Raw genomic sequence first — 26,732 nt, 5'->3', positions numbered from 1 at the left:
CTCATCAGTATTAACCGATAGCTAGGTAGCTGGCTGTGTTATCTCCTGACACGCAGGTGCCTAAACAGGCTCCCTGGTCTATGACACACAACAGCCACGCACGCACACACGAATGCACATGCGTATTAACACACACATATGCACACTCACTCACATACTCACACACACGCACACACACCACACGAACACACACACACACACCCTCTCCCCAGACTGTCTCAGACACCTGAGCCCCTCTAGAAACATAGGGAGGGCCTCTGCAGCTCCATAAAATCAGACAGCCAGGCAGTTTTGATATAAGATGCAGTGCTGTGACTGATGCTCCTGTCAGCAGCCTGTTCAAATTGAAGATATTCAGCGTACTTTATGAGATTGATTACTTTATATTTGTAGTGGCTGCCTGGTATTTTTAAGTGGATATTTAAAGGCAAATAGTGTGTGTGTGTGTGTGTGTGTGTGTGTGTTTATCTCTGTGTGTATGTGTGTCTGTGTGTGTGTCTGTGTGTGTGCCACTACCGATGAGGTCATTTGTTTGACAAAATGTATTTTTGGTAAGTAGGCCATTTAATTTCACTAACGGTAGTGCGTCACGGGTGTAATGGAATGCAGTGATGGTACGTTAGCGGGGGGAAGAGAAGAGGACACAGGGAGGAGGAGGGGAGAGGAGGAGAGAAGGATGGGAGGTATGGTATGTCAAATGTTATGTTCCATTTGATGGCATAGAAGGCCCTTCTTGCCTTGTCTCTCAGATCGTTCACAGCTTTGTGGAAGTTACCTGTGGCGCTGATGTTTTAGCCGAGGTATGTATAGTTTTTTGTGTGCTCTAGGGCAACGGTGTCTAGATTGAATTTGTATTTGTGGTCCTGGCAACTGGACCTTTTTTGGAACACCATTATTTTTGTCTTACTGAGATTTACTGTCAGGGCCCAGGTTTGACAGAATCTGTGCAGAAGATCTAGGTGCTGCTGTAGGCCCTCCTTGGTTGGTGACAGAAGCACCAGATCAACAGCAAACAGTAGACATTTGACTTCAGATTTTAGTAGGGTGAGGTCGGGTGCTGCAGACTGTTCTAGTGCCCTCACCAATTTGTTGATACATATTAATATGTTGAAGAGGGTGGGGCTTAAACTGCATCCCTGTCCCACCCCACGGCCCTGTGGAAAGAAATGTGTGTGTTATTTGCCAATTTTAACCGCACACTTGTTGTATGTGTACATGGATTTTATAATGTCGTATGTTTTTCTCCCAACCCCACTTTCCATCAATTTGTATAGCAGACCCTCATGCCAAATTGAGTCAAACGCTTTTTTGAAATCAACAAAGCATGAGAAGACTTTGCCTTTGTTTTGGTTTGTTTGTTTGTCAATTAGGGTGTGCAGAGTGAATACGTGGTCTGTCGTACGGTAATTTGGTAAAAAGCCAATTTGACATTTGCTCAGTACATTGTTTTCACTAAGGAAATGAACTAGTCTGCTGTTAATGATAATGCAGAGGATTTTTCCAAGGTTGCTGTTGTCGCATATCCCACGGTAGTTATTGGGGTCAAATTTGTCTCCACTTTTGTGGATTGGGGTGATCAGTCCTTGGTTCCAAATATTGGGGAAGATGCCAGAGCTAAGGATGATGTTAAAGAGTTTAAGTATAGCTAATTGAAATTTGTGGTCTGTATATTTTATCATTTCATTGAAGATACCATCAACACCACAGGCCTTTTTGGGTTGGAGGGTTTGTATTTTGTCCTGTAGTTCATTCAATGTAATTGGAGAATCCAGTGGGTTCTGGTAGTCTTTAATAGTTTATTCTAAAATGTACATTTGATCATATATATTTTTTTGCTGTTTGTTCTCTGTTATAGGGCCAAAAAGACTGGAGAAGTGGTTTACCCATGCATCTCCGTTTTGGATAGATAGCTCTTCGTGTTGTTGTTTGTTTAGTGTTTTCCAATTTTCCCAGAAGTGGTTAGAGTCTATGGATTCTTCAATTACATTGAGCTGATTTCTGACATGCTGTTCCTTCTTTTTCCGTAGTGTATTTTTGTATTATTTTAGTGATTCACCATAGTGCTCAGGTTTTCTGGGTCTCTATGTTTTTGGTTGGATAGGTTTCTCAATTTCTTTCTTAGGTTTTTGCATTCTTCATCAAACCATTTATCACTGTTGTTACTTTTCTTCGGTTTTCTGTTCGATATTTTTAGATTTGATAGGGAAGCTGAGAGGTCAAATATACTGTTAAGGTTTTCTACTGCCAAGTTTACACCTTCACTATTACAGTGGAACGTTTTGTCCAGGTAGAATGGATTGAATTTGTTGTTGCCTAATAGTTTTTTGGTAGGTTTCAACACTACTTTCCTTCCATCTATAGCATTTCTTAATATTATTCAGTTCCTTTGGCTTTGATGCCTCATGATTGAGTATTGCTCTGTTCAAGTAGACTGTGATTTTGCTGTGGTCTGATAGGGGTGTCAGTGGGCTGACTGTGAACGCTCTGAGAGACTCTGGGTTGAGGTCAGTGATAAAGTAGTCTACAGTACTATTGCCAAGAGATGAGCTATAGGTGTACCTACCATAGGAGTCCCCTCGAAGCCTACCATTGACTATGTACATACCCAGTGTGCGACAGAGCTGCAGGAGTCGTGACCCGTTTTTGTTGGTTATGTTGTCGTAGTTGTGCCTAGGGGGGCATATGGGGGAGGGAATGTTGTCACCTCCAGGTAGGTGTTTGTCCCCCTGTGTGCTGAGGGTGTCAGGTTCTTGTCCAGTTCTGGCATTTAGGTCGCCACAGACTAGTACATATCCCTGGGTCTAGAAATGATTGATTTCCCCCTCCAGGATGGAGAAGCTGTCTTCATTAAAGTATGGGGATTCTAGTGGGGGGATATAGGTAGCACACAGGAGGACATTTTTCTCTGTTGAGATCATTTCCTTTTTGAATTTCTAACCAAATGTAAAATGTTCCTGTTTTGATTAATTTAATAGAGTGAGTTAGGTCTGCTCTATACCAAATTAGCATACCCCCTGAGTCCCTTCCCTGTTTCACACCTGGTAGTTAGGTGGATGGGACTACCAGCTCTCTTTAACCTAGAGGGCAACCAGTGGGTCCGTCTCCTCTATACCATGTTTCTTGTAGGATGACAATGTCTGTATTTCCGATTTCTTTGGTGAAGTCCAGATTCCTGCTCTTTAGGCCAAATGCAGATGACCTCAGGCCTTGGATATTCCAAGATGAAATAGTGAAGGCTTTGTGTTCCGTAAAGTGTCTAATGTTGTTGGTTGTGTGGTTTGGCCTCAGGCCAGTAATTGTGAGCAGAGCCTGCTGAGCATCTGGTACATGCCATTGGCTTCGGCTAGTGTAAGAGTGGGTGTTGGGCCTGTTTGCCTGCTCACGGCCTGGGCGTATGTGTGACTTTCATGTTGAGGCCCTCTTTGTGGGAGTGGGGGTTTGGGGTGGGTAGGAGTGGCATAGGTCTGATCTGAGGGGGCCTAAATGGGGTGTGGGCATGGTTGACTTGGGGGGGAGTTAATTGGTGGGGGTAGATGTGGCTGATGGTGCTGTGGTCTGGATGTAGGTCCTCTCTGCGGGGGTCCTCTATATGTAGGTCCTGGGGGAGTGTCTTGCTGGTCTGGGTGGGGTGTCTGTTGATCTGTTGCTCCTGTGTGAGGTGTTGGGTCTGCGATTGAGGACGATATCCTTTAGGGTCCGGGCGAAGGTGGGCACTGCTGCCTTGTATAGGTGGGCCTGGTCATAAAGGCTGTTCACGTCCAGGGTGGAGTGGTGGGCCAGGTAGACATTTGGTTTTTGTGCACAGTCACAGGAAATACTTGCGTTTACCCGCTGTATGGTAGCAGGGTGGAAGTATTTTTGTGGTAACAGGGTTGAGATAACCACTTGTGCGTTGGGGAAAGTAGAAGAAGCTTTTTCTATCACTCCCTTGAGTGCTGTGGCCACCCTTTCCTGCTGTGTTCTCAGGTCGTTTGTGCCTGTGTGTATTGTTATGTGGCTGGGTGATCCTAGTCGGTCCTCAGACAGAAGGTCTAGGGCGCGCTGGGTGTTTGGACACCAGAGTTTAGACACTGTGTGTTTTGGAAAAAGTTTATTTTCTTGTATGTATTTCCCGTTTGAGTCCATAAGGAGTACAATCTGTGGCTTGTGTATGTCCTCAGTGGGTGTGGGGGGGTCATCATGAGGGCTATCAGGGTGTCTGACAGGGGGGTTGCTCAGAGGGGTTGGGGTCCCCAGGGCTTGGGGTTCTCTCTAATGGGTTGTTCTATGTCACCCATCATCGTTCTCACCTTCTCCTCCAGCACTCTGATCCAGCTATCCAGGTCTAGTTAAGGGGGTGTTGTTGTGCTGGACTGTTGTCTGGGTCTGTGCTGACTGGAGTGTGTTCACCTACTGTTCCAGCTCCACCTGCCTTACCTCTGGTTGAATTTATCCTTCATTTCAATGAGGGAGTAGTACTCTGTGCTGGGAAGTTGACTTTGTGCTTGGGGTTGCTCTGTGGGGTTATTTAATGAAGAGGTCTGGTCTGACCCGCTCGGGGTGGGGGTATCTTTCTCAAGGGAGAGCTTCTCCTGCTGAGCTATTTATTTTATTAGGTGAAAGTCCAGCTGGAACTGTTTGGTGCTGCCTTGAACCAAAACGGTTCCAGATGTATAGAGATTAATATTAGACGACTCAGAGTCCTCGTTGTCCAGTATCCTGAGTTTCCACCCATCGCTAACACCCCCCCTCTTAACAGAGGGTTAGTGTGCTAGTATAGCACTGTGCCATGCCAGGGGATGGTCTGTGTGGAAGATAAGGTTGCTTATGTTCCCATTTTTATAAAAATCAGCAAAAAGTGTCTCCTGATTCCCCAAAAGGAGTTTCATTTTGTACTCTTTTCGTGTCTTGTCGTTTTTTACATTCAGAGAGTACTGTATTTTAATGACCTCTGAACAGCGGGTGGGGGGTGCTTCATATCCTCTCCATTTGGTTGGGGTAGACTGTGCGACTCTCCTGCCATTGTTGGGCTCAAGGGCTTTGACACCTCTCACTTCACACGTCAGTGCTAATTGAAATAGTATCTCTTTGTACTAGCAAGCTTGGTAGCCTTAGCATTCAGTCCTTATAAAGTAAAATATATCATTGTAATGTATTTTTCTGCTTGGTTTTTGAAAGTAAAAAATAGCTTCATACTAAACATTACTCACTCAGTTCCAGGTTGGATGGTGTTTTCAGGTTTCTGTTTGTTTGCCAGAGCATTTGCTGTATAGTTTGGGAATAGTAATCCTTGGTAGTCGAAAGCCTTCCGGGTAATTCCGTCCAAAATCAGGTTGTAGGTTTGGAGTTTTGGTTTGGAATGAAGGTTATGTTGTGGAGGGTAGCATCCTGTATATGTCCCTGCCAAAAAATCCTACTTTATCTAACTCTAAATCTATATGTTTTGTTAAAAATGCAGGAGCAATGTCTTTGAGCTCTCTCTCTCTCTCTCTCTCTCTCTCTCTCTCTCTCTCTCTCTCTCTCTCTCTCTCTCTCTCTCTCTCTCTCTCTCTCTCTCTCTCTCTCTCTCTCTGCAGTGGAAGCAGCACATTCAGGAGAGACGTCTGATAGCCATCTCAATCACACTACTGTCACTAATAGACGGGAAACATAGAAATATAGCTCCACAGACTGGCAGGCTGTCATATGAACATCAGCCTAACTATCTAGCCTCACCTCAACTCTCTAGCTTCAGCTCTACTCTCTTAGAAAAAAAGGTGCTATCTAGAACATTAAAAGGTTATTTGGCTGTCCCCGTAGGAGAACCCTTTGAATAACTATTTTTGGTTCCAGGTAGAACCCTTTTAATTCCATGTAGAACCATTTGGGGTTCAATGTAGAACCCTTTCCACAGAGGGTTCTATATGGAACCCAAAAGGGTTCTAACTTAAACCAAAAAGGGTTCTACCTAGAACCAAAAAGGGTTATCCTATGGGGACAGCCAAATAACCCTTTTGGAACCCTTTTTTCTAAGAGTGTACTCTCTAACTTCAGCTCTACTCTGTAGCCTCAGCTCAACTCTATGAGCCTGTTTCCTGGACACAGAAAGGGTGATAAAGCCTAGTCATATGGACTGAAATGCCTGGTTAATGGAGAATCCCCATTAAAAATGTATTTTTAGTCCAGGACTAGGCCTAATCTGTGTCCGGGAAACTTGCACCATGTGCACTCTCTGAAGCCCCTTGAAAGGCCAATGTGTGTTTTGTGTTTCTGACAATAAAAATGACCTGCCCAGTCTAAGCAGATTTATAAAAATATTTTCCTCTATGAAGCGTCACTTATATGGATGCTCTTTCTCTCAAGCACTCTGTTTGTGGATTTGTTTGCCTGTTTGGATTCTATTCACAGTCATGTTTCTGTAATGGGAACCTGTTATATTGTGGTCTTCTGTTGTCTATCTGCAGTGACTAAGACCGTGTGTGCTGAGCAGTGTGACGGTCGCTGTTTCGGACCCTGGGTTATTAACTGCTGCCATCGCGAGTGTGCAGGGGGATGCTCCGGACCCAAGGATACAGACTGCTTCGTAAGTACACACACACACACACACACACACACACACACACACACACACACACACACACACACACACACACACACACACACACACACACACTTCATAAAGCCTATCACAACAAAATACAAAACCCTCCTTCCAATCACCTGTTTCCATGGTGAATATTTTCAAACCGCCAGAGAGTTTTTGATTATAGACCAGCTTGTCTTTTTCTTCCTTTGCTCTTCTTTTCTCTTTGTTCTTCAGTACATCATATCTTTTGTCTTATCTGTGACCTTTTGTGTGAATGTGAGGTTACTTCCATCAGGGGCTATTCATACTTCCATAGAGAAGTCGCTCCTGACACAGAATCTCCCTGTTTAATTCGTCTGAATCTCAAATGGCACCCTATTCCCTAAATAGTGAACTACTCTGGGCCTATGGTCCCTGGTCAAAAGTAGTGTTCTAAATAGGGACCATGGTGCTTTGTGGGAAAGATACCATTAAAATCAAATTTTCTCCCACAATGCCTTGTGTTAACCCTGTGCTGTGCCCACCTCCCCGTCCTCCTGTTCCTTTGTTTCTCTCTCTCTCTCTCTCTCTCTCTCTCTCTCTCTCTCTCTCTCTCTCTCTCTCTCTCTCTCTCTCTCTCTCTCTCTCTCTCTCTCTCTCTCTCTCTCTCTCTCTCTCTCTCTCTCTCTCTCTCTCTCTCTCTCTCTCTCTCTCTCTCTCTCTCTCTCCCCCTTTATCTATCGGTTTATCCTGGCTTGATCAAACTTCTTTCCTGAGTTTATAGTATTATGTTTCATATTGAGCTACCCGTTCTGTTTAATTAGATATTGTGAGTTCTAACTATTGATATTACACCTCTCTCTCTCTCAGTTGTGCTTCTTTAATTGCAATTGCACTTTTGTCAACCGGATTGACATTTTTCTGGCTGGAAAAACAGCCTGGATTAAACTCCAATGGCACCCTGTCCCCTTTATAGTGCATTGCCTTTGACCAGAGCCTTTGCAAAAGGAATGTGCTACGTAGGGAATAGAATACGTTTGCGATGTATGCCAGGTCTAAACTTTTCCCATAACGAGTGCCGCTTAGCCATTCATCATGCTAAATATTACAATACATACCACTAGATTAGTATGGAAGGGTTTGTAATAGTGATACCAAACATGCACTCTATTACACTTATTAAGGTGCTTATCAACTGCTAATTACTCTCTAAGTCTGTGTGTGTGTTTTAGTGTGGTTGTAGTTTACGGCTACATAGCAATTAAGTGACAATGTGCTTGATTGGAGAGCATAGGGCTCCCAGTGACGGTAAGAAGCTTAATGATTGTTATTTAGCTGCTTACTACTGTGTGGACTGTGTTTCCTTGACCACCCAGCACTAGTGTGTGTTTGTGTGTGTGTGTGCGTGCATGTGTGTACGTTTATCTGTGTATGCTTGTGGTGTGTGTCCGTCTGCGTGTGTCTGTGTGTATGTGTGTTTCATCCACAGGCATGCACCAACTTCAACGACAGCGGGGCGTGTGTGACCCAGTGCCCCCAACCCTTTGTATACAACCCTACCACCTTCCAGCTGGAAATCAACCCCAGAGCCAAGTACACCTATGGAGCCTTCTGTGTCAAAAAGTGCCCACGTAAGGAATGACACACACACACACACACACACACACACACACACACACACACACACACACACACACACACACACACACACACACACACACACACACACACACACACACACACACACACACACACACACACACACACACACACACACACACACACACACACACACACACACACACACACAACATACACAAATACTTCTGTGAAATAAGGGGACATGAAACATGCTACATACATACACACACGCATGACTGCATATATGTACGCATGACTGTAATTCGCTTTGGATAAAAGTGTCTACTAAACGACAAATATTATTATATATTACACACACACCATACTAGGGATTGAATTGAATTGAATTTATTTAGGGTAACAGACATATACAACAAAATGTACAATGTGGACCCAGAGGATATCACTTGAAAGTATGAATTAAAACGCTTGTTGTAAGTGGGATCCTGGGACTGTCCCGAGACCACTCTTCACATTTCCCGAAAAAACTAAATGACAAGACCCGGGGAATTACAATTTGTTTCCCCAATGTTGCACTAATGCAATTCCACGAAATACACAACATGCGCAGCAGCAGATTATACAAACAGGTTGTTTGAAGCCTTTAGCCTAGCGGATTTACTTCATACAAAGTCGCCATAAATTCAAAGCACACGCATAATTGACACTGCTGGACTGCACACGAGACCCGAATTGCAGTTTAGAGTTCTCACCAGAAGCAGAACTGAAAATTAGATCCCGGTCAGACCCAAGCCTTGTGAGCTGAAGCCCGAGCCCAGGCCTGGTCCGACACAGAAATTAAATGAGCCTGAACCCGAAAAAATTCCAGATTTCTAGAAAACAGTAGGCTATATTGATTTAAACTGGTGTTGAGAACAACGCGGCGGAGGCAGGCGGCGGAGTCGGGCGGAGGCGGGCGGCAGTGGAGTGAGGAGAGGAAACAAACAGCCATTGGTCCTACAAAAAGCGCAGAGAGAGGAAAACTCACCTTAGTTATGATCAACTGAAGGATGAACATATTGGAATAACGTAGGCTAATGCAATTGAAGGCATTTATCACATTCTTATACTGAAACTTTCAATGTCGTATCCAACCGTTATGCTAATTTAAAGTAATAGTCATGTGTGGTCACCTAGATTATCAAATCAACACCATTTTGATTGGGACAGCGCCATCGCACTGCTTTTAGACAAGCGTTGGGGACTCGTCTAGATAAATCAATCAAACTAGATTTTTGTTTTCACTTAATCTCTGTTTGGATATTTGGTAACAATTAGGCTGGGGAAATGTTAGCCAAGTTGAAGTGAGTACTAATGATCATCTTTATTGTAGTTTGCTCATATAGTAGCAGATTAGAACATGTTGCTATCATGTTATACAAGTGGAATTTGCTCTTCACTCTCGTAGTAGCCTGGCCTACTCCTGGCCAAAAGCCTGTGACTTGTCTGATAATCAATCAATGTGATTTTATTTCTCTGAATCTCTGTCTGTATATTTGGTTAATTGATCTCTGGCTGGACACGTGTAAGTGGTAGCTCATTTATTTGTTCACTGATCAGAAACATTTAGCATGCAATAATATATAGCCTAAATCAAGTGTATTATGTATCTATTCACTCAAGTAGGAGCCTTAGATAGCCTTATATAGAGCCTAGGCTGTTTTCCCATCGTCCCAATCCTGAATCTTGTCTCGCATGAAAATTCCAAACTTTATTCTGTAATTCGTAGGTTGCATTATCAAAGCACGTCTCGCCTGTGCATGTCAAAATACCGCTATAACTTTTCCCCCGCTTCTCTACGCTGTCTCGTATTGCTGCCCATATGAAAGCTTTGGTAGAGAATGTGTGATCAACAAACAATATGAGAGTAGATATGAATATTTTTTTTCAACAGAGTTGGTCCCCGTTAAGATAACTTGATATTTAAACAATTTCCTCTCTTCATCTCCCTGTTATTCATGAGCTGATCTGCTATCTGTATAATCATCAACTCGATTTTGCCAAATAGGAGATATTCTGTCATTCGTTGGACATTATCTAGCAAGCTTAGCAACTTTTCATTTGACTTTTGCTTGACTGCAGTTACAAAGTTTGTATGTTTTGACAATGCTATAGCCTACTCGGGGTGTCAAGCTAGCCTATGCCTACTGCTGAAATGCGCTGAATTAATTGAGGAACATGATAATGCTCAGAATTTATGAACACCCTGTTTCGCAATTCACAGCAATGTCATTGGTGATCAAAGTTACTCTATCATTACTAAATATCAGTTTCACTTGCTGTGAAATGTTTACATAGTGGCGCAGCCAAACCGGCAATGTGGCGTAGAACCCTGGCATAGTGACCATATCTTGGTTTTAAACGCTTTAAATGGGCACTTCCAATTGTTGTGGTATTTAAAATATTAATCCCTATTCCATACAGACTATACACACATACAGTGGGGAGAACAAGTATTTGATACACTGCCGATTTTGCAGGTTTTCCTACATACAAAGCATGTAGAGGTCTGTAATTTTTATCATAGGTACACTTCAACTGTGGGAACCTCACAAAAATCCAGAAAATCACATTGTATGATTTTTAAGTAATTAATTTGCATTTTATTGCATGACATAAGTATTTGATACATCAGAAAAGCAGAACTTAATATTTGGTACAGAAACCTTTGTTTGCAATTACAGAGATCATACGTTTCCTGTAGGTCTTGACCAGGTTTGCACACACTGCAGCAGGGATTTTGGCCCACTCCTCCATACAGACCTTCTCCAGATCCTTCAGGTTTCGGGGCTGTCGCTGGGCAATACGGACTTTCAGCTCCCTCCAAAGATTTTCTATTGGGTTCAGGTCTGGAGACTGGCTAGGCCACTCCAGGACCTTGAGATGCTTCTTACGGAGCCACTCCTTAGTTGCCCTGGCTGTGTGTTTCGGGTCGTTGTCATGATGGAAGACCCAGCCACGAACCATCTTCAATGCTCTTACTGAGGGAAGGAGGTTGTTGGCCAAGATATCGCGATACATGGCCCCATCCATCCTCTCCTCAATACGGTGCAGTCGTCCTGTCCCCTTTGCAAAAAAGCATCCCCAAAGAATGATGTTTCCACCTCCATGCTTCACGGTTGGGATGGTGTTCTTAGGGTTGTACTCATCCTTCTTCTTCCTCCAAACACGGCGAGTGGAGTTTAGACCAAAAAGCTATTTTTTTGTCTCATCAGACCACATGACCTTCTCCCATTCCTCCTCTGGATCATCCATATGGTCATTGGCAAACTTCAGACGGGCCTGGACATGTGCTGGCTTGAGCAGGGGGGCTTTGCGTGCGCTGCAGGATTTTAATCCATGACGGCGTAGTGTGTTACTAATGGTTTTCTTTGAGACTGTGGTCCCAGCTCTCTTCAGGTCATTGACCAGGTCCTGCCGTGTAGTTCTGGGCTGATCTCTCACCTTCCTCATGATCATTGATGCCCCACGAGGTGAGATCTTGCATGGAGCCCCAGACCGAGGGTGATTGACCGTCATCTTGAACTTCTTCCATTTTCTAATAATTGTGCCAACAGTTGTTGCCTTCTCACCAAGTTGCTTGCCTATCCCAGCCTTGTGCAGGTCTACAATTTTATCCCTGATGTCCTTACACAGCTCTCTGGTCTTGGCCATTGTGGAGAGGTTGGAGTCTGTTTGACTGAGTGTGTGGACAGGTGTCTTTTATACAGGTAACGAGTTCAAACAGGTGCAGTTAATACAAGTAATGAGTGGAGAACAGGAGGGCTTCTTAAAGAAAAACTAACAGGTATGTGAGAGCCGGAATTCTTACTGGTTGGTAGGTGATCAAATACTTATGTCATGCAATAAAATGCAAATGAATTACTTAAAAATCATACAATGTGATTTTCTGGATTTTTGTTTTAGATTCTGTCTCTCACAGTTAAAGTGTACCTATGATACAAATTACAGACCTCTACATGCTTTGTAAGTAGGAAAACCTGCAAAATCGGCAGTGTATCAAATACTTGTTCTCCCCACTGTACATGTTTATGTGAAATATGGGGACATTTGAAAAAACCTGCAAAATGGGAATGCACATTGAAAGTCAAAAACACCTTCGACCGTATGTACCACATACATACAGATAAAACATATACAGTATAGCATCAACAGTGACAAATAGTCTAAACGTTCATCACATACATAACAAATGCCTTGAAGATAAGCTGCTCTGTGATATTTTGAACATATTACACACACACCGACATGCACAATTATCAAGAACTTTCCTTGCCTTAGATACTGATCCTCCACAGTTCACAAGGACACCATTCAAACAGCCTAGGCCAGGGGTCAGTGTAATGCAGTGAGCGGAAAAAAGTATTTGGTCCCCTGCTGATTTTGTACGTTTGCCCACTGACAAAGAAATGATCAGTCTATCATTTTAATGGTAGGTTTATTTTTTTACAATGAGAGAAAGAATAACAAAACAAAACAAAATGTTATAAATTGATTTGCATTTTATTGAGGGAAATAAGTATTTGACCCCCTCACAATCAGAAAGATTTCTGGCTCCCAGGTGTCTTTTATACAGGTAACGAGCTGAGATTAGGAGCACACTCTTAAAGGGAGTGCTCCTAATCTCAGCGTGTTACCTGTATAAAAGACACCTGTCCACAGAAGCAATCAATCAATCAGATTCCAAACTCTCTACCATGGCCAAGACCAAAGAGCTCTCCAAGGATGTCAGGGACAAGATTGTAGACCTACACAAGGCTGGAATGGGCTACAAGACCATTGCCAAGCAGCTTGGTGAGAAGGTGACAACAGTTATAACTGTCAATCACCCTCGGCCTGGGGCTCCATGTAAGATCTCACCTCGTGGAGTTGCAATGATCATGAGAACGGTGAGGAATCATCCCAGAACTACACAGGAAGATCTTGTCAATGATCTCAAGGCAGCTGGGACCATAGTCACCAAGAAAACAATTGGTAACACACTATGCCGTGAAGGACTGAAATCCTGCAGCTCCCGCATGGTCCCCCTGCTCAAGAAAGCACATATACAGGCCCGTCTGAAGTTTGCCAATGAACATCTGAATGATTCAGAGGAGAACTGGGTGAAAGTGTTGTGGTCAAATGAGACCAAAACCGAGCTCTTTGGCATCAACACAACTCGCCGTGTTTGGAGGAGGAGGAATGCTGCCTATAACCCCAAGAACACCATCCCCACCGTCAAACATGGAGGTGGAAACATTATGCTTTGGGGGTGTTTTTCTGCTAAGGGGACAGGACAACTTCACTGCATCAAAGGGACAATGGACGGGGCCATGTACCGTCAAATCTTGGGTGAGAACCTCCTTCCCTCAGCTAGGGCATTGAAAATGGGTCGTGGATGGGTATTTCAGCATGACAATGACCCAAAACACACGGCCAAGGCAACAAAGGAGTGGCTCAAGAAGAAGCACATTAAGGTCCTGGAGTGGCCTAGCCAGTCTCCAGACCTTAATCCCATAGAAAATATGTGGAGGGAGCTGAAGGTTCGAGTTGCCAAACGTCAGCCTCGAAACCTTAATGACTTGGAGAAGATCTGCAAAGAGGAGTGGGACAAAATCTCCCCTGAGATGTATGCAAACCTGGTGGCCAACTACAAGAAACATCTGACCTCTGTGATTGCCAACAAGGGTTTTGCCACCAAGTACTAAGTCATGTTTTGCAGAAGGGTCAAATACTTATTTCCCTCATCAAAATGCAAATCAATTTATAAAATTTTTGACATGCGTTTTTCTGGATTTTTTGTTGTTGTTATTCTGTCTCTCACTGTTCAAATAAACCTACCATTAAAATTATAGACTGATCATTTCTTTGTCAGTGGGCAAACGTACAAAATCAGCAAATACTTTTTTTCCCTCACTGTATATATATATATATATATATATATATATATATATATATATATATAGTTTTTTTGTAAAAAAGCCAGTCTGTACCTAACTATTCCCACGAAAATTTTTTAATCAAGGTATGAAATTATTTTTATTTTTAATACAATCTATTTTTGGGCTTAGTTGTGGTCAATTTGCAGTGTACAAATTATTAGAATTATGTTCCGCCCCCCCCGACTATCCACCTGCGGCTGATTCTAGATGTCTACCCCTGGCATTTCCTCTCCTCTCCTGGGGCGTGTGCCTGGCACTCTACTAGGCACTCTGCAAGGAGCTCTGGCTCCTATCAGGAAGAGAGAGAGAGGGGTGTGCTGCCTCTGATGCATCCCACTTCTGATGAAGGACCACATGGATCAGACTCATTAGGGCACACCGTTGCAAACGTTTTGCAACAACAAAAACAAGAGTTTTGTTATTGGACCAGTTCAGGTAGTCCCTCCCCATTTCGGTCTGTTTTCTTCTTTTTGGTGTTTAGTGATGATTACAACCCAGGCTCTTTTATTTCCTGGGCTGCCACAAGGACCCCTGATGAGGTACCTGTAATTTAGGTGTCCATCTACATGCCTGAGTCTGTGAGAAAAGCAATCATTGGTCTCCTAAACTCTCAATCATTTGATGTGTATTTCTATCCCTAAACTCCTTCCTCAGTTCAGACTATCAGATATTATACCAGCAGGGCCAAAGCAGTAGGGAAAACAATACAACAATATAAAACATAAAGAGGACAAGGAACATGTTTAATCACAGGAGTCATCTTCAGGAGCACAACAGCAGTAGCCACGTTCCACTGCTATTCACTGCCTTCAAGTCACACAACAAGCATACATTTATTTATATTAAAGGGTGTCTGCACTTCCTGATTTGGCCTCATTTTTCATCAATGCTCATTAAGAAATGCAGGCAGTCATTAACTGAAGGCAAAAGAGAGTTGTCTTGGGTTTTGATGTGGGTGTTTCTTGGGTGTGTCTTTGCCATTCAATCACAACAAACAAGGACAGTAGATAACATTATTGAATGCAAGCTGGCAACATGCATCAAACATGTCATCAGGTTTACATGATATGCTAGCAGGGATCAAACCTGTTTACAAAGCAAACTCACCCAGTCTTTTCCCAGAAAACACGGTGCCACCATGTGTTATTAGCAAAAGGGGGCATGATTTGTTGAATTAATTGTAATCCAAAACAAACCCTCAAGTAAGTCATGATGCAGTCACTTACAAAACTTCATTTTGGATGAGACTGACTTTTTGACCAATATTATTCTATTAACACTTTGTAGTTAATTTTGACACTAGAATGAATGATTTTGACTCTTATCGATGCCGCATAGGCTGTTTAAAACCTGAGAAGTTGGTTCTAAGGGGCAGTTGACCTTTAAACCTCAATGGCACTCAGTCATACTGTAGTTGTTTTCCCTTCACATATCAATACCAGTGTTAGAATCAGTCTGTTCTCATGCAACCTGTTCCTACCACAGATTACATGTTTCCCAGTGGGTACTGCCTTGGAATTGCTCTGACACATATTATGTTTAACTCTATGTTTGCTGTTCCAGATAACTTTGTGGTGGACCACAGCTCCTGTGTGAGGGCTTGTCCCAGCAACAAGATGGAGGTGGAGCAGAATCGCATCAAGATGTGCATCGCCTGCACTGACATCTGTCCTAAAGGTATCCAAATCCTGCACTGTCCTGGACCGTATCCCCCTGTCATTCACATCCAGTTTATTCATCTGGATGATTGGATGTAGTTTTGGTTGAGCTGTGGTTATGTTGTGGTTGACTATCGCTTACCCACTGCTCCAACTTCTGTGTGTCTTCTTGTGACCGTCTGTTCCATGTGAGTGTATGCATATGTATTTCGAAGTGATTGGGATAAAGCCAGAACACACATTTCCGTATAACATTTTTGGACATTTGACCAAGTAATAACCTTCTTCTCCTTTTTCATCTTCATCTCCTTGTCTGTTTTAGCCTGTGACGGTATAGGTACAGCCAGTCTGCAGTCAGCCCAGACCGTGGACTCCAGCAACATAGACAAGTTCACCAACTGTACCAAGATCAATGGAAACCTGGTCTTCCTCATCACTGGCATTAAAGGGTGAGAGCAGAACACACACACTCTCCAACACACACTCACACGCACACTCACCAACATACACGCACACACACACACACACACACACACACACACACACACACACACACACACACACACACACACACACACACACACACACACACACACACACACACACACACACACACACACACACACACACACACACACGCACACACACACACACGCACACACACACACACACACACACACATGCACACACATGCACACACACACACCCACCAGGTACCTTCTGTTCCCAACCACACAACACACTCTCGGATCAGTGTTCCATGTATTTGTATTTCATTATGGATCCCCAGTAGCTACTCTTCCTGGGGTCCAAACACATTAAGACACGTACATTACACATAAAACAAAAGATAAAACAGTACATCATATAACACTGTAACACCACCACATATCCACAACACAAAATGTATGATACCAACATGCAACAATATCACAATGTATGTGTGTGTAGAGTGTGTGTGCTAGCGCCCGTGTGCGTATGCGTGTGTATGTACCTGTGTTTGTGTCTCTTCACAGTCCCCGTGGTTCCATAAGGTGTATTTTTATATGTTATATGTCTCGACACAAAAGCCATGGCGCTTGTAAAATAAACTGAAAGCTTAGTTGCCAAATTGACTGAATTGAAATGGAACTGCCCTTTCATTATTTTGACCTCCCAACATTATAATTGGAAGAGGAAGTGTAAACTCTAACATTGGGGGGTACTAAGCAAACATATGGAATTGTTTTAAGATTGTCATAGAATGGATCATTATGAAATTTGATTTTGAATTTTAAGACCCCTTTAGGTATCCCCAAAAATATTAACAGATTATTTGTTCAAATATTGAATTTCGCCTTTACTACTATAGCCCATAGAAATGCATTGAATAACACATTCATAAATGGCAAAAAAGACAGTCAAAAAATAAATCATAAGAAATAAGGTTTTGAAGTGTCTCCTATATAGTTTTTCTTTTTTTGGACATATATTTAATCCCGTATTTTTGTTGGCACAAAACTACCTCCATACTTCCAATCGTTTGTATGGGTTACCTTCAGAAGAGTCCCGTGACGCTACAGACAGAAGTTGGGCAAAATGCTACAGAGTCATAGAGCAAAACAGAGAACACCATCGTGTTCGTGAGAGACTACCCTTTCCATAGAGTGGTCATAATAGTTTGTAGGCCAAACCGTTTGGACACTACATACGTTTTCACGAGAAGACTCCAGAGTGGCGCAGCGGTCTAAGGCACTGCATCGCAGTGCTTGGGGCGTCACTACAGACCCCCTGGTTTGATTCCAGGCTTTATCACAACCGGCCGTGATTGGGAGTCCCATAGGGCGGCGCACAATTGTCCCAGCGTTGGCCAGTGTAGGCCGTCATTGTAAATAAGAATTTGTTCTTAACTGACTTGCCTAGTTAAATAAAGGTAAAAAATAAAAAAATATCAATTTTCTAAATCTCTCATGGTCTGAAACAGCGCTGTAGCTCGGCCACTTCCTTCCACCACAGATGTGTAAGGTCGACATTGGCAGACGTGGTGGTATCTGATATCTATAGCTTAAACAGACAGATTTTGATGGGGATTTTTGTATTATGTTATTTAGATTGACACACGGTGCGTCAATAGACTGTTAAGGATTAGCTAGAAAGGTAACTCCAAAAACATTGTTGCTAAGAGCTGCTGTTTAGCTGGTTAAACAAAGGTGTGTTGGCAGCCATGTGTTGGCAGAAATTAATGTCCATGTCAAGAAAGCTTACCAGCAGCCAGCGGCACTTGCCACACTGGTAGCCTATTCGCGGGTGCTTTTTCAAAGCCCATGTCAGATACTCCAGTTAGTGTCATTGGCTCCAATGAGTATACTTTGCTCAATATTAGGAGTAGAAATATGAAGTTGACATAATTAGAAATAAAATATTATCCTCTTTTCAAAATGTGTTTATTCTATTGTCGCGGACCCCCTGCAGTACCTCCAGGAGCCAACGAACCCCGGTTGAATACCCCTGCTCTAGACAGCTCACCTCCCTGCAATATGAGAGAAATAGTGGTTATGTGGGTGACGTGACCGCTTTCTGTTCCTAATTTCTTTCTCTTTCACTTTGTTTCTCTCTCTCTCATTCTCTCTGTTTCCCTTTCCCCCTCTCTCTCTCTCTCTCTCTCTCTCTCTCTCTCTCTCTCTCTCTCTCTCTCTCTCTCTCTCTCTCTCTCTTGCTCTTCCCTCTCTCTCTCTCTTGCTCTTCCCTCTCTCTCTCTCTTCCCTCTCCCCCCAACCCTTACAGGGATGTGTACCACAACATTAGAGCTTTGGATCCAGAGAAGCTGAATGTATTCCGGACTGTTAGGGAGATCACAGGTGAGAGACATTATAATTGTATTTAAGTCAGTTAAGAACAGAGATCCAATTAAAAATACATATTAATTTCTGATACCATGTCATTCATTAACTGACCAGGTGAATCCAGGTGAAAGCTATGATCCCTTATTGATGTCGTGTTAAATCCACTTCAATCAGTGTAGATGAAGGGGAGGAGACAGGTTAAAGAAGGATTTTTAAGCCTTGAGACTATTGAGACATGGATTGTGTATGTATGCTATTCAGTGGGTTAATGGGCAAGACAAAAGATTTACAGTGGCTTGCGAAAGTATTCACCCCCTGTTACGTGAATTATTTAACAACCTATTTCAGTGTCTCTGTGCGTCTCCCAAAAGGTTGTAAGTCTTTTGGGATTTAAATAACGGACAGAGTTCCGATCTGCATAGTCAGAGATCTTTATTCATTGAGAATTCTAAAACAAAATGGTGGTACAATCCTTTTATACACATAAGTCATACGAAAAATCCTGCCTATTTTGTTGCCTTACAACCTGGAATGAACATACACAACATGCCTACCACTTTGAAGATGCAAAATATTTTTTATTGTGAAACAAACAACAAATAAGACAAGAAAAACAGAGAACTTGAGCGTGCATTGAAGAAATTACAGCTGCAAGTCTCTTGGGGGTATGTCTCTATAAGCTTGGCACATCTAGCCACTGGGATTTTGCCCATTCTTCAAGGCAAAACTGCTCCAGCTCCTCCATCCTGTGGATGTATTTCAAGGCCTACCTTCAAACTCAGTGCCTCTTTGCTTGACATCATGGGAAAATACAAAGAAATCAGCCAAGACCTCAGAAAAAATGATGTAGACCTCAACAAGTCTGGTTCATCCTTGGGAGCAATTTCCAAACGCCTGAAGGTACCACGTTCATCTGTACAAACAATAGTATGCAAGTATAAACACCATGGGACCACGCAGCCATCATACCGCTCAGGAAGGAGACGAAGGACCTTGTGAAGATGCTGGAGGAAACAGGTACAAAAGTATCTATATCCACAGTAAAATGAGTCCTATATCAACATTGCCTAAAAGGCCGCTCAGCAAGGAAGAAGCCCCTGCTCCAAAACCGCCATAAAAAAGCCAGAATACGGTTTGCATCTGCACATGGATACAAATATCGTACTTTTTGGAGAAATATCCTCTGGTCTGATTAAACAAAAATAGATCTGTTTGGCCATAATGACCATTGTTATGGTTGGAGGAAAAAGGGGTTGGCTTGCAAACTGAAGAACACCATCCCAACCGTGAACCACGGGGGTGGCAGCATCATGCTGTGGGGGTGCTTTACTGCAGGAGGTACTGGTGCATTTCACAAAATAGATGGCATCATGAGGAAGGAAAATTATGTGGATATATTGAAGCAACATCTCTAGATATCAGTCAGGAAGTTAAAGCTTGGACGCAAATGGGTCTTCCAAATGGACAATGACAAAGTGAAAGAGAGTTGTGGCAAAATGGCTTAAGGACAACAAAGCCAAGGTATTGGAGTGGCCATCACAAAGCCCTGACCTCAATCCTATAGAACATTTGTGGGCAGAACTGAAAAGGCGTGTGCGAGCAAGGAGGCCTACAAACCTGACTCAATTACACCAGCTCTGTCAGGAGGAATGGGCCAATTATTCACCCAACTTATTGTGGGAAGCTTGTGGAAAGCTACCCGAAACATTTGATCCAAGTTAAACAATTTAAAGGCAATACTACCAAATACTAATTGAGTGTATGTAAACTTCTGACCCACTGGGAACGTGATGAAAGAAATAAAAGCTGAAATAAATCATTCTCTCTACTATTATTCTGACATTTCACATTCTGAAAATAAAGTGGTTATCCTAACTGACCTAAGACAGGGAATTCTTACTAGGATTAAATGTCAGGAATTGTGAAAAACTGAGTTTAAGTGTATTTGGCTAAGGTGTATGTAAACTTCCAACTTCAACTCTATGCATGCACCACCTTTCCATTATTTTTTGAATTTTTTGAAACACGTTATTTTTTTCATTTCACTTCAACAGTTTGTGTGTATGTCCATTACATGAAATCCAAATAAAAATCAATTTAAATTACAGGTTGTAATGCAACAAAATAGGAAAAATGCCAAGGGGGATGAATACTTGTGGGAGGCATTGGAGTCAACAAGGGCCAGCATCCCTGTGGAACTCTATCGACCTCTTGTAGAGTCCATGCCCCAAAGAATTGAGGCTTTTCTGAGGGCAAAAGGGGGGTTGCAACTCAATATTAGGAAGGTGTTCCTAATGATTGGTATGCTCAGTGTATATACAGTGGGGGGAAAAAGTATTTAGTCAGCCACCAATTGTGCAAGTTCTCCCACTTAAAAAGATGAGAGAGGCCTGTAATTTTCATCATAGGTACACGTCAACTATGACAGACAAAATGAGTTTTTTTTTTCTCCAGAAAATCACATTGTAGGATTTTTAATGAATTTATTTGCAAATTATGGTTGAAAATAAGTATTTGGTCAATTACAAAAGTTTCTCAATACTTTGTTATATACCCTTTGTTGGCAATGACACAGGTCAAAGTTTTCTGTATGTCTTCACAAGGTTTTCACACACTGTTGCTGGTATTTTGGCCCATTCCTCCATGCAGATCTCCTCTAGAGCAGTGATGTTTTGGGGCTGTCGCTGGGCAACACAGACTTTCAACTCCCTCCAAAGATTTTCTATGGGGTTGAGATCTGGAGACTGGCTAGGCCACTCCAGGACCTTGAAATGCTTCTTACGAAGCCACTCCTTCGTTGCCCGGGCGGTGTGTTTGGGATCATTGTCATGCTGAAAGACCCAGCCACGTTTCATCTTCAATGCCCTTGCTGATGGAAGGAGGTTTTCACTCAAAATCTCACGATACATGGCCCCATTCATTCTTTCCTTTACACGGATCAGTCGTCCTGGTCCCTTTGCAGAAAAAACAGCCCCAAAGCATGATGTTTCCACCCCCATGCTTCACAGTAGGTATGGTGTTCTTTGGATGCAACTTAGCATTCTTTGTCCTCCAAACACGATCGAGTTGAGTTTTTACCAAAAAGTTCTATTTTGGTTTCATCTGACCATATGACATTCTCCCAATCCTCTTCTGGATCATCCAAATGCACTCTAGCAAACTTCAGACGGGTCTGGACATGTACTGGCTTAAGCAGGGGGACACGTCTGGCACTGCAGGATTTGAGTCCCTGGCGGCGTAGTGTGTTACTGATGGTAGGCTTTGTTACTTTGGTCCCAGCTCTCTGCAGGTCATTCACTAGGTCCCCCCCGTGTGGTTCTGGGATTTTTGCTCACCGTTATTGTGATCATTTTGACCCCACGGGGTGAGATCTTGCATGGAGCCCCAGATCGAGGGAGATTATCAGTGGTCTTGTATGTCTTCCATTTCCTAATAATTGCTCCCACAGTTGATTTCTTCAAACCAAGCTGCTTACCTATTGCAGATTCAGTCTTCCCAGCCTGGTGCAGGTCTACAATTTAGTTTCTGGTGTCCTTTGACAGCTCTTTGGTCTTGGCCATAGTGGAGTTTGGAGTGTGACTGTTTGAGGTTGTGGACAGGTGTCTTTTATACTGATAACAAGTTCAAACAGGTGCCATTAATACAGGTAACGAGTGGAGGACAGAGGAGCCTTTTAAAGAAGAAGTTACAGGTCTGTGAGAGCCAGAAATCTTGCTTGTTTGTAGGTGACCAAATACTTATTTTCCACCATAATTTGCAAATAAATTCATTAAAAATCCTTCAATGTGATTTTCTGGATTTTTTTTTCTCAATTTGTCTGTCATAGTTGACGTGTACCTATGATGAAAATGACAGGCATCTCATCTTTTTAAGTGGGAGAACTTGCACAATTGGTGGCTGACTAAATAATTTTTTCCCCCACTGTATATATAATATATGGTGTAATGTTTCAGAGAAAGTAGGCCTAAATGTAGGCCTACTGTAGAAATCCCCCTGTCCGTGCATCTTGAAATTATTCTGTTTTACTTTGTTTTGCCCTCATCAAATGTGCATGGTGTCCCCTCTCTTACAATTTGACTCAGTATAAAGGGGCCTTGTGTGTGTTTGCTGGTGCCCACCAGATACCATACACCAAAAACAGGCTGAAAGAGTATGTTGAATATGTGATAAGGGTCTCTCTATCTCTTCCATCTCTTCCCTCTCCCATGGGGAGCTAGAACTCCTAGTTTCACAGCCTATAGTTTCACACGGAGCATGAAGGGGGTCCGTAGTGTGTGTGCATGTGTGCGTGCATGAGTGTGTGTGTGTGTGTGTGAATTCATGTAGAGTGAATCCCCCTTCCCCTTTCCCCTCCTCCTCCCCTCCTTTCCTCCACCACACCTCCCACACCTCATCCCTTCATTCCTGTGACAGGAGGTGAGCTGGTACAGCCAATGTGTGCCTCCCAAATGGCACACCATTCTCTATACAGTGCACTACTAAATAGGGAATAGGCTGTCATTTGGGACACAACCCTGTAGACCCATGGCCAGGCATGCATGACACCCCTTGTCACCCCTGTCACCTCTAAGAGCTGTCAGTGGCATGACTCCGTCACACACACACACACACACACACACACATACAGGCATCAATGTACACACACACACACACACACACACACACACACACAAACACACACACGCACACCCGTCATCCCTTCTGCTCTGACCAAGGGTTTACAATCTCTGAATTCTATAGCTCTCAGATGACACTCAGTGTAGGCTACAATCTCACCCTACATCTCTTCTCCTGCCAAGTGTTCTTCTAAAACACAGACCCTTGTTTTTTTCTCCTTCCATGAGGTCAGAGCAGGCTTATCCAAACAGTACGGTCGGTGGGCCATCCACTGAAGCAATTTAGCATAAGTGAGGTTCCCAGTACAAGGCTTTGACTGTAATCATCGGCGCTTTAAAACTCTTAACCCTTGATCTGGTGCCTGTGGCCCTCCTCTCTGTCAGGCAATACTGGGTAATTTGCCTTTCGCATGGATGTGCCAGTAATGTGGCACTCAGTGAACCTAAACCCCTACTCTACTCTAGCAGCTCTAGCCTGCTCAGCTACTGACTCCATCCTTTCAGCAGTTGTTTACTGCCCACTGCCGAGAGAGAGAGAGAGAGAGAGAGAGAGAGAGAGAGAGAGAGAGAGAGAGAGAGAGAGAGAGAGAGAGAGAGAGAGAGAGAGAGAGAGAGAGAGAGAGAGAGAGAGAGAGAGAGAGAGAGAGAATAAGCTGAGGAGATATACAACGGACAATGTAGAATATAGAATAAGGAGAACACCCACAGTGAGACCAGAACTCCCTGCACAGTACAGCACATTTAAATAGATATGCTGAGTGTTTTACCTGTTGACTAATGGCTAGTGGTTAAGTGATTTGTACCAATAACCAAAAGGTCACTGGTTTGAATCCCCGAGCTGGCAAGGTGGAAGAATCTGCCGTTCTGCCCTTGAGCAAGGCAGTAAACCCCCAACAACAACTGCTCCCTGGGAACTGATAATGTGGACGTCGATTAAAGCAGCCCCCCACACCTCTCTGATTCAGAGGGGTTGGGTTAAATGCAGAAGACACATTTTGGTTGAATGCATTCGTGCAACTGTCTAGGTATCCTATTGCTGCTGTTAGTGTAAAGCTGTTAGCCCAGGAAGGAAGACAGGTACTTGTTAGCACCATTAGCAAGATGAAGCAATGAAGCGTCCTGCCCACCTCTCCTCTCCCGTTCTCCACCTCTCCTATCTCTCTTACTCTACACCTCTCCTTCCCACCTCTCATCTCCCCATCTACCACCTCTCCTCTCTATGAAAAACAAACATATTCCTCTTGAGGAAAGATCATCGGACAGGTGGAGAGAGGGAGAGAGAAAGAGAGAGAGAGAAAGAGAGAAAGAAAGTGAGTGATAGAGAGAGAGAGAGAGAGAGAGAGAGAGAGAGAGAGAGAGAGAGAGAGAGAGAGAGAGAGAGAGAGAGAGCGATGAGAGAGGTGTGAGAGAGGCTTGTCGTTGCTTCCCGCGATTTTGTCATTAAGGCAATTACTGTCATCAGACACTAGCCCTGACGACTCTGATAGGAGCTAATCGTTGCCATTTTATGTTGGAGGTTGTATTCAAGAATGCTAATGGCATGGAAAGCAGGTTGTGATGCATTTAATTTGTATACATTTGATTGAGGTTCAACTTATAATCGGCTAGTCTGAATAGGGTGTCTGTATAGTAATTATCGATAACTTTACTCGTATCTGGCACTGAGCTAGATAGACCCACTGGCTGCGTCCGAAATGACACCCTATTCCCTAGATAGTGCATTACTTTTGACCAAAGCCCTATGGGCCCTGGTCAAAAGTTGTGTGCTTTATAGTAAATAGGGTACCATTTCAGACGTAGCCAGTAGCTCACCCAGGAGAGAAACAGGAGTGATGCCGGTAGAATGATAAAGGCAGACTTGAAGGTTATCTCTCTCTTGTCAACAAGTTATAAACAAGGTTATTTTAGGAACTCATCTCACATCATCAGACTGGGAGATTCATCAGGGATATGAACACATGTTGATATGAGCCTTATACCTTTCATTAGATCCTCTCATATCGCTTACCAGCGTAATGAATTTGTTTAAAGCCAATCAAAATATCAGTTATGTAACTATTATGTAATGTATCCCTGTAAATATGCCGCCGTCTGGAGTTTTCAATGTTAAAGTAATTTTGTGTTAACCTTGGTCCTCATAACTTCCCAGCCCCTTTCCTCTCTCCTATCTTCTCTTTTCTCATCTCCTCTCCTTTTCTCTCCTCTCCTCATCTCTTCATCTGTCCATTCTGTTTGTCCTCTACTGGCTGGAATGAGATTTCACCCCTCATCTCTAAATATTTAATTTATTTTATCCATTATTACATTTTCTAAATGATCCATGGTCATCAGCTCAGCAACTCATTCAACCTGCTAAATGATTTAATGCCCAGAGGCAGATACAGGAAATGCCAAAATATGTACAGTATATATCTTCATGGTCATATATTTGACATGTTTCACTAATGTGAGTTAGGAATTTCTGTGGATCTGGTAATACATCACAGATATATGATGTAATTTGATTGGCTGTGATGTGATTGGTTGTGTCCCTGTAGGTTTCCTGAACATCCAGTCGTGGCCAGAGAACATGACAGACCTGAGTGTCTTCTCCAATCTGGCAACCATAGGAGGCAGAGCTCTCTACAGGTAAGAACCTACAGTACAGTACTACACTACATTACTACAGTGTATTAGTACAGTACATTACTACACTACATTACTACAGTATGTTAGTACACCACGTTTCTACAGTACATTAGTACAGTACATTACTACAGTACATTAATACAGTACATTATTATAGTACATTACTACAGTACAGACCTGAGGATCTGGCAACCATAGGATGGAGAGCACTGTACAGGTAGGTCTGGAACCACATAATAAAATAGACCACTGTCTATATTGTATCTTTATGCCTGGAGCTCAATTGAGAGAGGTGAATAGGGAAGAGCAATGGGCCAAGCATGGAGCCCTGGGGAACACCTCTCACACGTACTCTACAGTACATCATTACTGTACCATACTTTGAGGTGGGTTAAGAATGTAGCACTATTTTAACAGGAGCTAGTGTTTTACCATTAGGTTGTGTACAGTCAGTCTGGCATCTAAGAATGACTATAATGTTGCTGTTCCTTTGAGATCCCATCAGAACAACCCCATAGATATCCAACTGGGTATACTGTAAATTTTGATAGATGGAATGTCGTCGCAATTGATCTTGTAACATGCCAGAGCTTCTCCATGACTCCCATACCCTGATCTGTTAGCACTATGACATCCATTATCCATTGTCATGCATGTAGGCAGACCCTAAGCTCAGAATGTAAATGACACATGTATGCAGATACACATGCACACACAAACAAACACACACACACACACACACACACACACACACACACACACACACACACACACACACACACACACACACACAGGGGCAGACACAAAAACACATACACACAGACACATGTGAATGTACATACACACACACACACACACGCACACACACACACACACCCCTTGGGAATACTACACTATCATCACACCAAGAACAGCAGTCTAGT

General features: G+C 43.0%; 1 protein-coding gene across 1 annotated transcript in view; it reads left to right on the top strand.

The window, feature by feature from the left end:
* Window positions 1–26,732, top strand: part of LOC121554931 (receptor tyrosine-protein kinase erbB-4-like) — a 225,254-nt gene that overhangs the window by 67,177 nt on the left and 131,345 nt on the right. Inside the window, exons 5-10 of the mRNA XM_045212027.1 lie at window positions 6,423–6,541; window positions 8,013–8,154; window positions 15,649–15,762; window positions 16,066–16,192; window positions 18,507–18,580; window positions 25,719–25,809. Coding sequence (XP_045067962.1) covers window positions 6,423–6,541; window positions 8,013–8,154; window positions 15,649–15,762; window positions 16,066–16,192; window positions 18,507–18,580; window positions 25,719–25,809 — 667 coding nt within the window. The remainder of the gene's footprint in view (window positions 1–6,422; window positions 6,542–8,012; window positions 8,155–15,648; window positions 15,763–16,065; window positions 16,193–18,506; window positions 18,581–25,718; window positions 25,810–26,732) is intronic.

The sequence above is a fragment of the Coregonus clupeaformis genome, chromosome 40, assembly GCF_020615455.1.
Source record: "Coregonus clupeaformis isolate EN_2021a chromosome 40, ASM2061545v1, whole genome shotgun sequence".
NCBI lineage: Eukaryota > Metazoa > Chordata > Actinopteri > Salmoniformes > Salmonidae > Coregonus > Coregonus clupeaformis.
This window is presented reverse-complemented; position numbering and strand designations above follow the sequence as displayed.